General features: G+C 43.2%; 1 protein-coding gene across 4 annotated transcripts in view; it reads left to right on the top strand.

The window, feature by feature from the left end:
- The window catches only part of OSBPL8 (oxysterol binding protein like 8), a 177,507-nt gene that overhangs the window by 134,614 nt on the left and 28,203 nt on the right, over window positions 1-14,690 (top strand). For all 4 annotated transcript variants that reach the window (XM_060245109.1, XM_060245108.1, XM_060245111.1 and 1 more), the window contains 2 exons: window positions 9,864-9,948; window positions 12,770-12,941. In XM_060245109.1, coding sequence (XP_060101092.1) covers window positions 9,864-9,948; window positions 12,770-12,941 — 257 coding nt within the window. The remainder of the gene's footprint in view (window positions 1-9,863; window positions 9,949-12,769; window positions 12,942-14,690) is intronic.

Genomic DNA, 14,690 nt, shown 5'->3' with positions numbered 1-14,690 from the left:
GGGCGCATTCCCCTTATCCTCAGCATGGTGCCCTGTTCCCTCTCGACCCTCATGCTCCCTGGCAGCAGCAGGGTGCCGCGTTCAGAGTGGGGCTCATCTAATACGTCCCCAAGAGTCTTCTCCGAGTGTCTAACTGACTGTCTCTGTTTCTCCAGGTCAGTCACCTCGGCCTCAAGGGTACGAACTCGTTTCCTGAGGACCAGGAACTCTTTGCATTGAGCACACACCCAAGACTTCTGTCCTGTGGGCATACACGTGACACTCAGTGCAAAACACTGGAAAGCCCCCACCCCCCTGCTAGCATTCTACCGTGATGATAGCTTTTTAAAAAGATACAGTCCCTTTTTAAATCCTGTCTATTTATGTGGCTCTCCTTCTGGAGGGTCTATATACCTTATTGGGAACACAAGAAATCTGGGTTCCTGGTCCTTACACAGCCCCCAGGCTAAGAGCCACAGGTTAAGAGCCCTCTGGCAAGGCGCAGCTTAATAGTACAAAGAGGGTGGGAAACACAGCCACTCCTAATCAATCAGCAACCATCACCTTCAATCATCTTCAGCCCACTCAAACTAAACAGACAGCATTTTCCCAGTAACCACAAACTCAGAATTTTCAGCAGTCACACAAACTCAGAAATTCTCAGCAACTTCCCCAGCTGCTTAGCCAAACCTCACCCTTATATCACTTCTTCTCTGCTCTCTCTCAGAGCTCTCTGAAATGAAATATTATCTCCACTAGTTACAGCATGGGCCAGTTCATCCTGGAATTTTTTGGAAGTGTCAAAGTACTTACAATGGGCATACTCTGGCTTTGAAAAGAGGTGCTTGGAATATGTGGTTGTTTGGTATTGATGTGCCTAGAGTATTATATGATATGTAGGCCAGTGTCCTTTCCTTAGCAGCAGATTCAGTAAGCACAGTGTCTGCATTTAGTGGTTTCAAATCTACCTTAGATACATTGAGGATAGGTGCAGTGCACTTGATGTTTTATGAACAAATACATATAAATGGCTGTGTAAAAGTTGCCTGGGCAATATATAAACAGATGTTCTATAAGCAAAAGATGTTCCAGTTGGCATTTAGTATAAGTGGAGCTAAAAAAAAGAAAGAACAATATGAAGATCTATATTCTCTTGAGTGCCTAATATCAGGTCCTTGTGGTTTGCTCACTTCTTCACAAATAAGGTTACTCATTTACTCCTGTAGAAATGTCTGTGCTAATATACTTGGACAGTGACTCCTATATGATTTTCATGCAAGTTTTTTACTCCATTGTGGGTTTTCAACTGTTGCTGATTATTTCCAAGTTCTGCAGTGCATTGTTTCTCATCCATTGCCTGTCTTTAGTTTCTCTATGCTTTCTCAAACCATCTTTGATCCAACAATTTATGCCAGTACTCAGCTGAAGCGCATTTGCCTTCCATGTGAGAGGCATGCTGGACTTCAAAAAGTACCACCCACTTAGGCACCATTTTTCCTTCTGTTTTCCCCCACACCTGCTATTTCCTCCTCCACATCATGGGCGGGGGAGGTTTAGATTCAGCAGTAGCTATGCGGCTATAGTGTTATAATCTATAGACATAAAACCGGTTTCATGTTGGGAAATCCCAGCTTCCTCATTCATTGGGACTGGGTGGGACTTCACTGCATCAGCTATTGGCTGACACTCTGTCTGTCACCACTTCCCACTACCATTGGGTAGCCTTGCTGTGACCCACCTACTGCCGGCTCTGCCAGGCAAGAACCATATCATAAGGCCACTGACCATTAAGCAAGACAGTTCTCTACTGAGAGGTTCTCCTGGAGCATTTCTGATTACTACTACCTCTCCTCAGAGTCTGTTGTAAGAAATCTGAGATAGTCTGCCTTCCCCCCCCCCCCCCCCCGACACACACACACAAACAATGCTGCTGTGAAGCAAACAGTAAACTGTGAGAGACATGTTCCTCTGCCCCGCCTACTCAGGCCTGGGAATGTTAATAGTCTTACCTCAGAGACAGCAAATTCTTCTCTGTGTCCTCTCTGTCAACCAGTCTCAGAAAGGGCCACAGAGCTACTGTGGCCCTATGAAAGACCTCCGAGCACATGCAGCTTCCAAAGGCCACACAAATAGCCCGGGAGGCAAGGCCCCACTTATATTCCTTCTGGGAAGTGCTAGCCAGAGCCTGTTGCTAGGCAACCCAGGCTGCTTTTCTCAGTAAAGGAAGAGGCCTTAGGTGAATAGAATAGCATACAGTCCACCCTCCAGTAGGGTTGCCAATCCCCAGTTGGGGGCAGGGGATCCCCCGGTTTGGAGGCCCTCCCCCCGTTTCAGGGTCATCAGAAAGTGGGGGGGGGGGAGAATGTATTCTCTATGGAGACCGATTCCCATTGGGTATAATGGAGAATTGATCTAAGGGTATCAGGATCTCTGGAGAGGCTGTTTTTTAGGTAGAGGCACCATATTTACACCATAACATCTGGTGCCACTCCTCAAAACAACCTCCAGGTTTCAAAAAGATTGGACCAGGGGGTCCAATTCTGTGAGCCCCAAAAGAAGGTGCCCCTATCCTTCATTATTTCCAATGGAGGGGAGGCATTTAAAAGGTGTGTGGTCCCTTTAAATGAGATTGCCAGAACTGTGTCTTCTGGCTCCATCCCCAAAGTCCCCAGATATTTTTTGAATTGGACTTGGCAACCCTACCTTCTAAAGCAATTATTTTCTCCTAGATGGGAGAGATATCTGTTGTCTGGAATTCAGTTCTGATCACAGGAGATCTTCAGGCTCCAAGTGGGGATTGGCTACCCTAGACCTGGCAGCACCCTCTGGGTGACTAGATGTCACCCAGCTGGCATGACTTAACTAGGCCCAGCTGCTTGCTCTTGTTCAGCAGCAGTCCCTCTATGACAGCCAATGTGAATTAGCAGTTGCCAACTCCAGGCTGGGAAATCCCTGAAGATTTGGTAGGTGGAGCCTGAAGAGGGTGAGTTTGAGAAAGGGTGGAACCTCAGCTGGGTACCATGGCATAGAATTCATTCTCAAAATTAACCATTTTTGCCTGGAGAACCATTGTTGTCAATCTCCAGGTGACGGTTGTGTCATTATACCCTGCTGAGGTCGCTTGCTTCCTGCTTTTGTTCCCATTGTGGAGAAAGACTGTACTTTTACCAGGTTGATGCTGCAGGGAGGGGGGAGAAGATGGAAGACTGAAATCAGATACATTCCCCTACAGAAAATACCTGCCTTGAGGTGCATACTCTATAACACAACCAGGCCAGGCCAAAAAACACCAAAAAAATCATGCCACAAGCTCACACTGATGCTAAACTCTACACAGCTGGATATGACAGGAAAAGGTGGCAACAATGCATTGCAAACAAAAGGAAGGCTGTGTTTCAGTGTCTGTGTGACCATCATCATGCTCCCCCTGCACTCCTCCCCACCATTATTCTTCCTTCTTGGCATTCTGGACCTGTTTCAGGGGTTTAAGCCACCACAGACACTCGGACACACACACACATGCTGTCAGGGGTGTGTGGAATGGAAAGCCGGTGTCTGTTTCAGCTGCAGGGTGGGTAGGAAGACAGCAAGGGTGAGGAGGAGGTGAGTAAAAGCCAAGGTTGGGGGTGGGGTTTCAGAGCGGGGTCTGCCAGACACAGGTTTTTGCTGTGGAAGCTGACTGGGTGAGTTCAGGCCAGTCACAGACTTTCAGCCTAACCTAATTTATAAGGTCGTGCAGATCGAAGTGGGGAGAGGAGAATGATGTAAGCTGCTTTAGTCTCCCGCCACCACCAATGTGAATAAAGATTGTCTTTTTCCTATGTGGAAGGTGCATGGAGGAGGAAGGCAATAGAAAGCTGAAAGAGGGACAGATAAAGGGAAGGAGATATGGCTGCCAACTCCAGGTTAGGAAATTCCTGGAGATTTAAGGGGTGGGGTTTGAAGAGGGATGAGACAGACAGATACAATGCCATTTTCTCCTGAGGAACCACTGTTGCCAATCTCCAGGTGAGGGCTGGAGATCATTCAGAATTAAAACTGCTCTCCAGATGACAGACATTAGCTCCCCTTCAGGTGTGTGTGTGGGAAAGTGCATACCTTCACTTGGGTGGGTGGAAGACAGGGTGGGGAGGCACTCATTCAGAATGTCTTTCTAGAGCCCATTGTATTTTTTGTCACAATGGGCCTTACTCATAGTATTATAATAGTGTATCTGTTAGATCCTTTGAATTTTCATCTAACAGTCTTTTGTCATAATGCTGAGCTTAAGTAGGTATGAGTGGAAATCAAAGACCAGTGAGGTGTCACATTGAAGTACCTTCCTTCAAGTACACTAAATAAATGTGTTTACTATTAACATTATGGTTACTATAGGACAAATGTTTAAACTTTCAGGAAAGCAATTCATAATTATGAGTACCAACAAAGAACTGAGCCTCTACAAATGGGAATTACATGTTTAGATATTTGCATGTGCAGTTTTTGTTGTTGTTTAAAGAAAGCAAATTGGAATTTTAATCTAAAGAGCCTTATTTTTAAGTTGGGGTCCAAAAGGGGCCATGATTGATATTTAGTCAAAAGAACATGCTTTATTGAAATATAAGTTTATTATTGTGGTACCTGTGTAGTCCCGCATGAGTACTGTGGACTTGCAGGCCTGCCACAGAGAAAGATTTTTTGAAGCTCAAAACATCTAGAGGCTTTTTTCCCCCCCATGCCTTGCCACCTTTTCCAGCATGATATGGAGGGTATGGAGGGGAGCACCATTTCCTCACTTCTCTTTCTGCTGCCACTGAGAGATGCCTGTTCATAGAAGCTCTGTCTTTTTCACTAGCAACCACTGCCAATAAAGCTACCACACTGACCTATTTAGAGCCTGTATTCTATGGAATGGCACAAAAAGCTCCTTTAAAGAAATATAGGTCTTGTGGGTCAAAATCCCCCCTTGAATGACCAGAAACAATGCCAACTATGCCTCAGGGAGGGACATGACATATCACATTGTCAACCATTCACCCCAGATGCAAGATATGACAGAGGAAAAGCTCTGTCCAGTGCCACTTAAGGCAGAGATCCAAGTTCCATGTTGCCTTCTGTTACCAATAGAAGGATCTAAGCACCCTACTGAAACTAGCAGTTCTGGACCTGAGTAAGCTTGGTCCCTACATCCTGGGAGCAAAGCTCCTCAGAACTACCAATGAAGATGACTCAGTGCTAATATAAACATGTGGAGAAGCTTCCTAAGTTCCATCTCTGTGGAACTGATCAGAGAGTCAGCATCTAGTCTAAGAATGCCTTCTATATCAGGTAATTCACCATTCCATTCCAGAGGGTTAAATCCAGGATCCTGAATCGTTAATTCCATGTCATTAACCCCCTTCATCTGTGTCCTTGGAACCACCTCACCTGTTGGTTCCAATGGAATCACTGTCCTGATTGCCGTGTGAAGACTTCCAGTGTGATTACCATGACTGAGGCTATGATCCATATGCTCCTCTCAGTTCCAACAAAGCAGAAGCAGACCCATACCACATGGATGATTTGATCTTCCACAGGAACCCCATGAGGAAATGAATATCCTAGAGTAGTTTGATGGTGACTTTCATCCTGGTTTTGAAGAGAGGGAACCAGTTTATGCACTGAGTCTTCCCCCAAAACATCATGACAGAACTACCCATGTACTCCCTGCAACAAAAATATTCACATCAATAATGAATAACTTATCCAAAAGGCAAGGGTAGCTCAAAATCAGTGTCTCATGCACCCTACCAAGGGTGAAAGATCTGGTATTCAGTGTCATGCATCTCAGTCCTGGAAGGTCTTCCTGAGGTCTCAGTATCAGTGTTGCGTTCTGCTAAATGTATTGAGAATCAGCACAGACCTAAGCAGGAGGGATGTCTTTTCCTCTTTCAACACCCCACTTCCAACTTGCTGGTAGCAGAGTACTTACAAAGAAAAAACAAAGGCACTTAGCATTCAGGTCCTGTCAACAGAGAGGACTGTAAACTGGATGGAATAGGCAGGAAAATCCATTACTTGTCCACCTTGGGTTTTGAAATTGCCAAACACCAATGTATCATGGCCAGGTACTAGTTTTTTCCTTTGTGATGGCATTGCCTCATACTTAGAGATCCTTCCTGAAGACAAACACAAGCTGGCAAAAGTCTTGGCATTAGAAGCATCAAAGCTGTCCAAACACCAAATTTCTGCAGCCCAACATTCAGCAGACTGGCTCAGAATGCAGCCTTAACATGACTAGATCTGTGCACTCCCACCAGAAACCTCAAAAGAATTGAAGAACTATCCTTCAAGGGCATGGACCTCTTCAGCATAAATACTGACAGTGCTCAGTAAAATGCAAAAAGACAAGCCCACAGCTAGGACACTGGCAGTGATTCCTTCTACCCCAACTACTTTTTAAAAGACATTCAGCTACCAATAGACCTCATACTCCAATAGACCTGCTTACACACTTGTCAATCAACTTCATGTATAGCACAGGGGAAGATTTCCTACCCCAAGAAGAAAAACCATATCCCAGTTGCCCAAAGACTGTGAAACAGAGCTTTTAACAATTACAGGCCATGCACTGCACATGTATCAACAGAGACACTGAGTCCTCACCAAATCACCTGGGAAGACAACTTCCAACAGTGGGTACTCATCATCATGGCAGTTGGGTACCCCACTGAATTCACCTCTTTTTCAACCTACACCTTTCCCATTGTACCACCATCCCACTCCCTCTTGAACTCCTAGCAGAAGTTGACAGTCTCCTTGGCAAGATAGCAATCAGTGAAATGTAGATTGACACTTGGGGTTCTGTTCCAGATACTTTCTGATGAATAAAAAAATGAGAAGGAATGAATTCCATCCTAGACATTAGAAGCCTAAACAAGTTCTTGTCAAAGATCAGAATGGTATCAGTCACCAGTGGCCTCCCTCTGTTATGCAGGGGAATATAGTTTGTAACGCTGAACTTACTAGATGCATGTTTTCATGTCAAGGTAAGGTCAAATTACCACAAGTACCTCCACTTCCAATGCAGTTTCCACCAATTCCAATACACAGCCCTTCCCTTCAGGCTTGCTACAGTGTCAGGGTATGCACCAAGGTGGTTACAGTTGTAGTAGTTTACTTGAGGAAACAGGAATGTGAGATATATCCATATCACCAAGACTGGCTAGTCATAGCCAATTCACTGCAGGTATTCCCAAGCGCTGCATTTACAAGTCAGTACAAAGAAATCCAAGTTGCAACTGATACAAAGGGTGCACTTCATAGGTGCCATCCAAGATTCCACTCAAGTCAGAACCTTTCCCCCGCAAGAACAAATCCTGGCAATCAGACTGAATGTAATCCAGTGTCAAAAATCACACTTTCTGCCTGCCGTCCTACACAGGGTATAGTTTCCCCAAGAGATGCATGCACACATCAGTGCACTGAAACTCAAAGCAGTATACAACAGCTTACTGGCCGTACGCAGACATTTTGGCAAAAGTATACAAATAGCCACAGAAAGTCTAAACCATATACTACAGGCAGGCAGTGTAGCATGTCCTCCCAACTGTTATGCCACATATCCACTCTAATTTGGTAATGGGCATTTCATAACAAAATTTCAATTCCGACCACTCATACAGCAGGGATTAACAACTAAATAGCGGACTTCCTATTAGCACCCCATGAGTGGGACATCAACTGGCTTTTTTTAGCCCTGATTTCTAGCCACCCTGAGCCCACTTGTTTGGGAGGGCGGGATATAAGTTGAATAAATTAAATTAGTTTCCACTCTCTTGGAACACCCACCATAGACTTATTTGCCACCAGTCAGAACAGGAAGTGCAAATCCTACTGCTCCATGAGTGTGCGAGACCCTCAATCCCTGGGAGAGATGTTTCAGATCCAGTGAACAGGAAGCCTGCTATATCCCTTTCCCGTTACCACTGATTCCCATGACCCACTACAAAATGGGGCAAGAATGTTCCCTCTAAGCTGCACAGTCTCGTGAGCAAAAATTCTACTTTGTGAGCTACCGGCATCAAAGTTGTGAGCTACTGGGATTAAAGTTGTGAGTTACTGCATAAATTATTGTGCTCTGGGATCAATTTTCCTGAGCTAAGACAAAAATGTATGAGCTGGAGACTAAAAATCTGTGAGCTAGCTCACGCTAACTTAGAGGGAACACTGCTGCTATCCTAATAGCTCTCTTGTGACCCAGACAGTTGTGGTCCCTGACACTATTAGCCGTGTTCCTCATCCATTACATTCCACTCCTGCAGAACCTGCTGCTACAGTGTCTCCCTCCATGTGAACATTGGCAGCTTGCATCTAACAGTGTGGCTCATTCAGTAACCAAGAGGCAATTTTTGAGCTTGTCAAAAGTTCTGCTTTAATTTCACAAAACCTTCCACTTGGCACTCCTAGTTAGCCAACAGGTAATGATTCAGTAGATGAGCCAAATAACGCTTGGACCTGCCTAATTGAAAATGTTTTCAAGTATCTCCTAAATCTAGTTAGAAGAGGCCTTGCATCCACTTTAATTAAAATTCACTTTGCCACTGTATATGATTCCATGTTCAGGTTAATAGAAAGTCTCTATTCACTCAAAGGGAATCAAAATGTTTCCTCAAAGGATTACGGAACCAATTCCCTCAAGTTCAACTCATAGTCCTCCAGTGGAGCCTCTCACTTATGGGCAAACCATTTGAGTTAGTGGCTATTTGACACATTCACCTACTCATTATGAAAACTATTTTTCTAGTGGTGATAACATCAGCCAGGTGCATCAACAAACTGTAGACACGGAGACATAACCACACCTTTCTGAAAATATTTGGAACTAGGATATCCTTTGCATCTCTATGCAGTTTCTACCCATAGTAACATCTAGGTTCCATTTAAACCAAGCTATCACCTTGCCAATGCATCCCCAGTTGCAGGACAAAAGGGAATGAGCACCACATTCCTTGGATGTTAGGAGGGCCCTCTTTGGTTTAAATTGAACAAAATCCTTTCAAAGAGAGAGAAATGGGTAGGTGGCTGTGTTGTTCTAAAGCAGCAATACAAAGTTTGAATCCAGTGGCACCTTTAAGACCAACAAAGCCACTGGACTCAAACTTTGTTCTTCCAATGAGATGACAGTTTATTCATCACTTCAGTAGGCTCCAACAAGGGCAGAAGACTGTCACCCCACTTGGTGTAAAAGTGGATATTCATATGTATCAGATTACTTTGTAAGCTGGCATGAATTGACTGCCCTCTGCAGATACATGCTCATACTACTCAGACACATTCTACATCTACAGCTTTCTGTTGACTTCATCCGCAAGGCTGCAATGTGGTATTTCTCATGCACTTTTTAAAGACACTGCATGATGGTGGATACCACAAGAGACAAAGCAGTGGAAAGAGTGGTCCTGCAGTTTGTCTTGCAGATTCTATCCAACTGCAAACTCACATCCGCCTTCCCCAGACTGGTAACGCAGCTTGGTAACCATGTGAGACTGTGCAGGTTCCATGACAATGCAAACAAGGTTGCACTTACCTGTAATTATTGTTTGTTGAATGGTCACGAGTAGTGATACAACCCTCCCATCTGCTGCACTGTGAGGTCTTAATTTGGTAATTTGCACCTCACTGCGGCAAGGATAGAGAGGAACTGAGAGGAAGGGAACCCTACCCCACTCTGTGTCACATTAGAAAAGATGGAAGACAGATCGCCTCTAGGCATTTTGAGCTTTAAAAGTCCTCTTTGTGGCAGGCCTGCATGTGAACAACAGTTACAGGCGAGTTCAATTCTGGGTGTGTGTTTTTTCAGTGAATAACCATTTTTCTTATTAAAGTTCAATTTAGTTTAACACTTTTTATTGTCTGTATTCAAGGGACCTAAAGGTGAAGCTGTTGGCTCGATAACACAGCCATTACCTGGCAGTTACTTGATCATCCGAGCAGCTTCAGAATCAGATGGTAAATTACATTTTGTCTTTTGGAAAGTAGTTCAGAATCTAAAATAATTGTATTTAAACTCCTATCACTGTTGAATGAGGCTGGTGAGAGTTTTGAACTATTTGTATAAATGTTATGTAATGGCCCCATGGCACAGAGTGGTAAAGCAGCGGTACTGGAGTACTGTGGTCTGAACTCTCTGCTCAAGACCTGAGTTCAATTCTGAAAAAAGCTGGATTCAGGTAGCCGGCCCAAGGTTGACTCAGCCTTCCATCCTTCCAAGGCTGGTAAAATGAGTACCTAGCTTGCTGGGGGGAAAGTGTAAAAGACTGGGGAAGGCAATGGCAAACCACCCCGTAAAAAGTCTGCTGTGAAAATGTTGTGAAAGCAACGTCACCCCAGAGTCGGAAATGACTGATGCTTGCACAGGGGATCTTTCCTTCCTTTTTTTCCCCTATGTAACGGCAAACCACCCCATAAAAAAGTCTGCCGTGAAAACGTTGTGAAAACAATGTCACAAACGACTGGTGCTGTCACATTCTCAGGATACAGGCAGGCAGGAGCCCAAAGCCAGTCCAAGGTCAAAGTCCAGGAAGTCAAGCAGGAGCCACATCACCAATGCAGAATCACAAACTGGAATCAGAAGTCAATGTCCAAAAACCAAAAGGTCAGGGTGCCAAGGAAATCAAGCAGGTCAGGATCAGGAATCAGGAAGGAGTGTGGATGCAAGCCAGGGAATAGACTTGTTGCTTCCCAAAGGTTACCAGGTCCTGGATGGGGTCTATATGGGAGCCTCAATCAGCCTGCTCTCTGCATTGACTGCTAGAACTCAGGGCTGAGAGATCTGAAGCATCGGTGTGCCTCATGTCTTCGCTCTGAAAGTTCTTTCTGGAGCCTGCTTCGAACTCTTGAGATGGGAGGAGGAGAGCTGGAAGGAGATTGATCTTCAGCAGCTGACACTGGTGCCTGGAGAGTGATTGATGGGCCAGCTGCTGTTTGTTCAGCTGAGGAACTGGCTGGCAACTCTTCCAGGTCTGTTAACCCTTCCAGCTACTCCTCGTCAGGGCTCATGACAGGTGCTTGCACAGGGGACTACCATTACCTTTATGTAATAGTAATTATGTAAGTATAAATGTTATGTCATAAATCTGTTAAGTGCTGTACTGTATTTAAGCAAAGAGGGAAGAATCATGTGCCCCTGTTCCCAAATTCAGAGTTTATTAGAAATTATGAGCACAGAAAATGGTAACATAATTCCTAAAATACTAGAAAGTGAACTATGTGGCTTCAGAGAGGGGAAAAAAAATTATGGCACCACCTGTATTTTTTGTATCTAATGGTAATCCAAAGCTTTCTGCCCACCCTTCTTTTCTTTCCCTCCCCTTGTTCAGAATATTCACATCATGGCATGTATGAGTATTCACATTATGGCACGTATGAAAAACATAGGTTGGTTTGAAAATGGGTAGTGCAGTGTAGGTGATCCCCCTAAGATGTTAGCTATAGAAGGCTTTGCCTGAGAATAGGAAGGAATCACATGTGGTTTTTGTTTCGTTGCTTCTCAGATGGTCACATCTGAGAACTCCAGCATTGCCCTGTCTACAGTCCCCAAGTTTTTTTAAAAAAAATCAGACATTGATATAAAAGTAATGTATTTACCACTTTTTCTTCAAGAAGCTCATAGCTCCCAGATACTGGTTAGGTAGAGACACCTTAGACTTGAGAAGCGGACTTTAACAGCAATAAAACCTGCTTGCATACAAATGCATCCTCTTAAATAAGCTTCTGTTTATAGAGTTTACCCATGTATGGACCAGATGAGTAGCCAGAACAAGGAAAAAGTCAGAGGGGAAAAAGAAAAACATCAGATATTGCATCAGATACAATTCTGTATTATTTAAATTATAGTGAGCAATCCAAACAGTAACAGTGAAATCTTTCTGGAAAGGGTTTTACTGTAGCTGTATCAACATAGCTCATTTCATCGATTTTACTAAATGCAAACCGTTATTCATACTCAGCTGTGGTTAGCAAACTAAGTAGATCTGGGTCTGACTAGTGCCTGGATGGGATACTTCCTTTCTTATGGACACAGCATTAAGGGAACAGTTGAAGCACTGTGCCAGTCATTTGTAGATAGCATACCAGCAGATGTCCATTTAAACTTAATAATTTTGCTACCAATAACATACTTGGTATGGGCAGTAGATTCAGGACATACAAAAGGAAATACTTCTTTACCCAGCAAGTGACTAAAATGTAGAATTTGCTGCCAGAGGATATAGTGATGGCCAGTGGCATGGATAGCTTTAAAAAATGGATCAGATAGATTCATGAAGAAACTATCAGCAAATACTATCCATGCTGACCAAAGGGAACCTCCACATTGATAGGCAGAAAACCTCTGAATACCAGTCCCGAGAGGGAACATCACATGAAGACCTAGGTCTGTATGCGCTGTTGTTGGCCCTCCAGAGAACTGGTTGGCCACCATGTAGGACAGCATGCTGATCTAGATGTTCTGATCCAGCAGGGCTCTCTTATGATATAGTGATGAAGATTAATCACTTTTAGATACTACTTCCTTATATTTCAATACATCAGAGACGTAGGCTGCAGGAAGTTCAATGTCTGAATGGGACATATAGCTAAAATTATATAGAAAAGAACATATTTTAATTAATTTTCAAGACTATGAAGTGTGCTTCCTCATCATGAGACACACAAAAGCATAATTCACAATATAGTTAATGCTTTAGAAGTGCAGACATTGGAACATAGATCCTGGAGTATCATCTCCCAATTCTGAAAACAGGTGGTATTAAAACATATTTATCTTTAGGTAGGTGTTGGATGGATGCATTGGAACTAGCTTTGAAATGTTCAAGTTTGCTGAAACGTACTATGATTCGAGAAGGCAAAGAACATGAGCTGAACTCATCAACCGATGTTGCACACGTCTCTCTCTATGGCCTCCTGCGTGCAAACAATGTACATAGTGGTGAAAACTTCCCGTAAGTAGGCAAAACTTTTAATTTTTATTGTTCTTTTAAAAATTATCCTGAAGCCTGTTTAGAGTAAAACTACAGTTTTGTGCACAACTTTTCATGTGTAGAAGTTTAGTTGTCCTCACTGTTTCAATTAGCTATGGTATAAGTATTGAGCATACTTGCTGATTTTTCACCTTTAAAAAGCTCTGTATTTATTGTTTAGTATGTTGCTATAGTGTTTTTGTGTTTCCCTGCTTCTGTGACAAATCCAATCATATAGCCTTGTGATAGCAGCAGTATACATTCCACTAAATTCCATTCAGTAGATGCTGAGATCTGAAAATACTGTCTATGTTGGGAAAGGCAAGTTGTGAGATCTCATGCTTTCTCATAATTTATATGCATGCTGATAATCTGATTTTGTGGAAGCAGTTTTTCTGTTGCCTAAAATTTTGGGAACAATGTGTAGGTTCATCTCTTTCATCAACTCTACAAACCATTTTGCTTTTAGAAATGTTTTCTTCCAAAAGTTTCAGAATAGTTTACGCTACAAATATTCTGTGTAACATATATTGGCATCTAAAACTCAGTTCTGTAGCATCCTTTCTGTTTAGCAAATCTAAATCAAGAATTCATAAGCAAAGACCTTCAAATAACCCACAAGTACAATTGATGCATCAACATATTGTACCATTTAGGATATCTCCTGCTGTGGGAGGAAGATAAAGATTATCTAAGATTATTTTCTCTGAAGGAAACTCTAAAGAACTAAAAATAAGTGGAATTTAGAGGGTATTTCATTAACTCTGATCTGTAATGATGAGATCATTGTGGCCAAATCCCGCTGAAGGACAACCCTTCTTGTTAACTCTTAACCGTGTAATGGAAATATGCCCTTTAACCTGGAAGAAAGAATTCAGAAGTCCATCAAGTTTCTTGCAGTAGTATTAAATCAATTATAATTCCCTTCTCACTCTTATTGTCCCAACCTGCTATGTTCCATGATAGCACTTTGACCTGATCCTTACTTTAGATGTAAAAGTAGGTCAGAGTTGTTTTTTTGGGGGGAGGGGCAATTCTGATAATTGCCCTTCTCCGTTTCTACGTTATTATTGAACAAATAATTTCCCTTCCCCCATTAAGAAGACTACAGATTTATACCTCACCCTTCTCTCTGAATCAGAGACTCAGAGTGGCTTACAATCTCCTATATCTTCTCCCCCCACAACAGACACCCTGTGAGGTGGGTGGGGCTGAGAGGGCTCTCACAGCAGCTGCCCTTTCAAGGACAACTTCCTGCGATAGCTATGGCTAACCCAAAGCCATTCCAGCAGGTGCAAGTGGAGGAGTGGGGAATCAAACCCAGTTCTCCCAGATAAGAGTGCACACACTTAACCACTACACCAAACTGGCTCTCTTTCCCGTATTATATCAATTGGTAAAGGGTATAATGTTTGGGGTAGCACTTCAGAATCCAGTAGGTCCACTGATGGCATAATCTGGATTCCATTTTCTGATTCTTCAATTAAAGGTGCCTTTGATCTAACTTTATTACCAGAGATTTGCTCTTCCCCCCAAAAAACCCTGCAAGAGAGTACTGTTTTTTCCCATCCCATTGGCTGTGAACTCTTTGCTGATTTAGAGGACTGGCGGCCAGTTCAAGAGTTTTGCACAGTTCTTGCTCAGGGTGAGGAAGATGTCTAATAGAGATCACAAGTTCATTTTCTTGTCTTTATATTATCTTCCCATAAAGAAAGCAAATGTTGGTTTTCT

The sequence above is a fragment of the Heteronotia binoei genome, chromosome 8 (assembly GCF_032191835.1).
Source record: "Heteronotia binoei isolate CCM8104 ecotype False Entrance Well chromosome 8, APGP_CSIRO_Hbin_v1, whole genome shotgun sequence".
Taxonomy (NCBI): domain Eukaryota; kingdom Metazoa; phylum Chordata; class Lepidosauria; order Squamata; family Gekkonidae; genus Heteronotia; species Heteronotia binoei.
The sequence above is the reverse complement of the archived record's forward strand: the minus strand, read 5'-3'. Positions and strand labels throughout refer to the sequence as shown.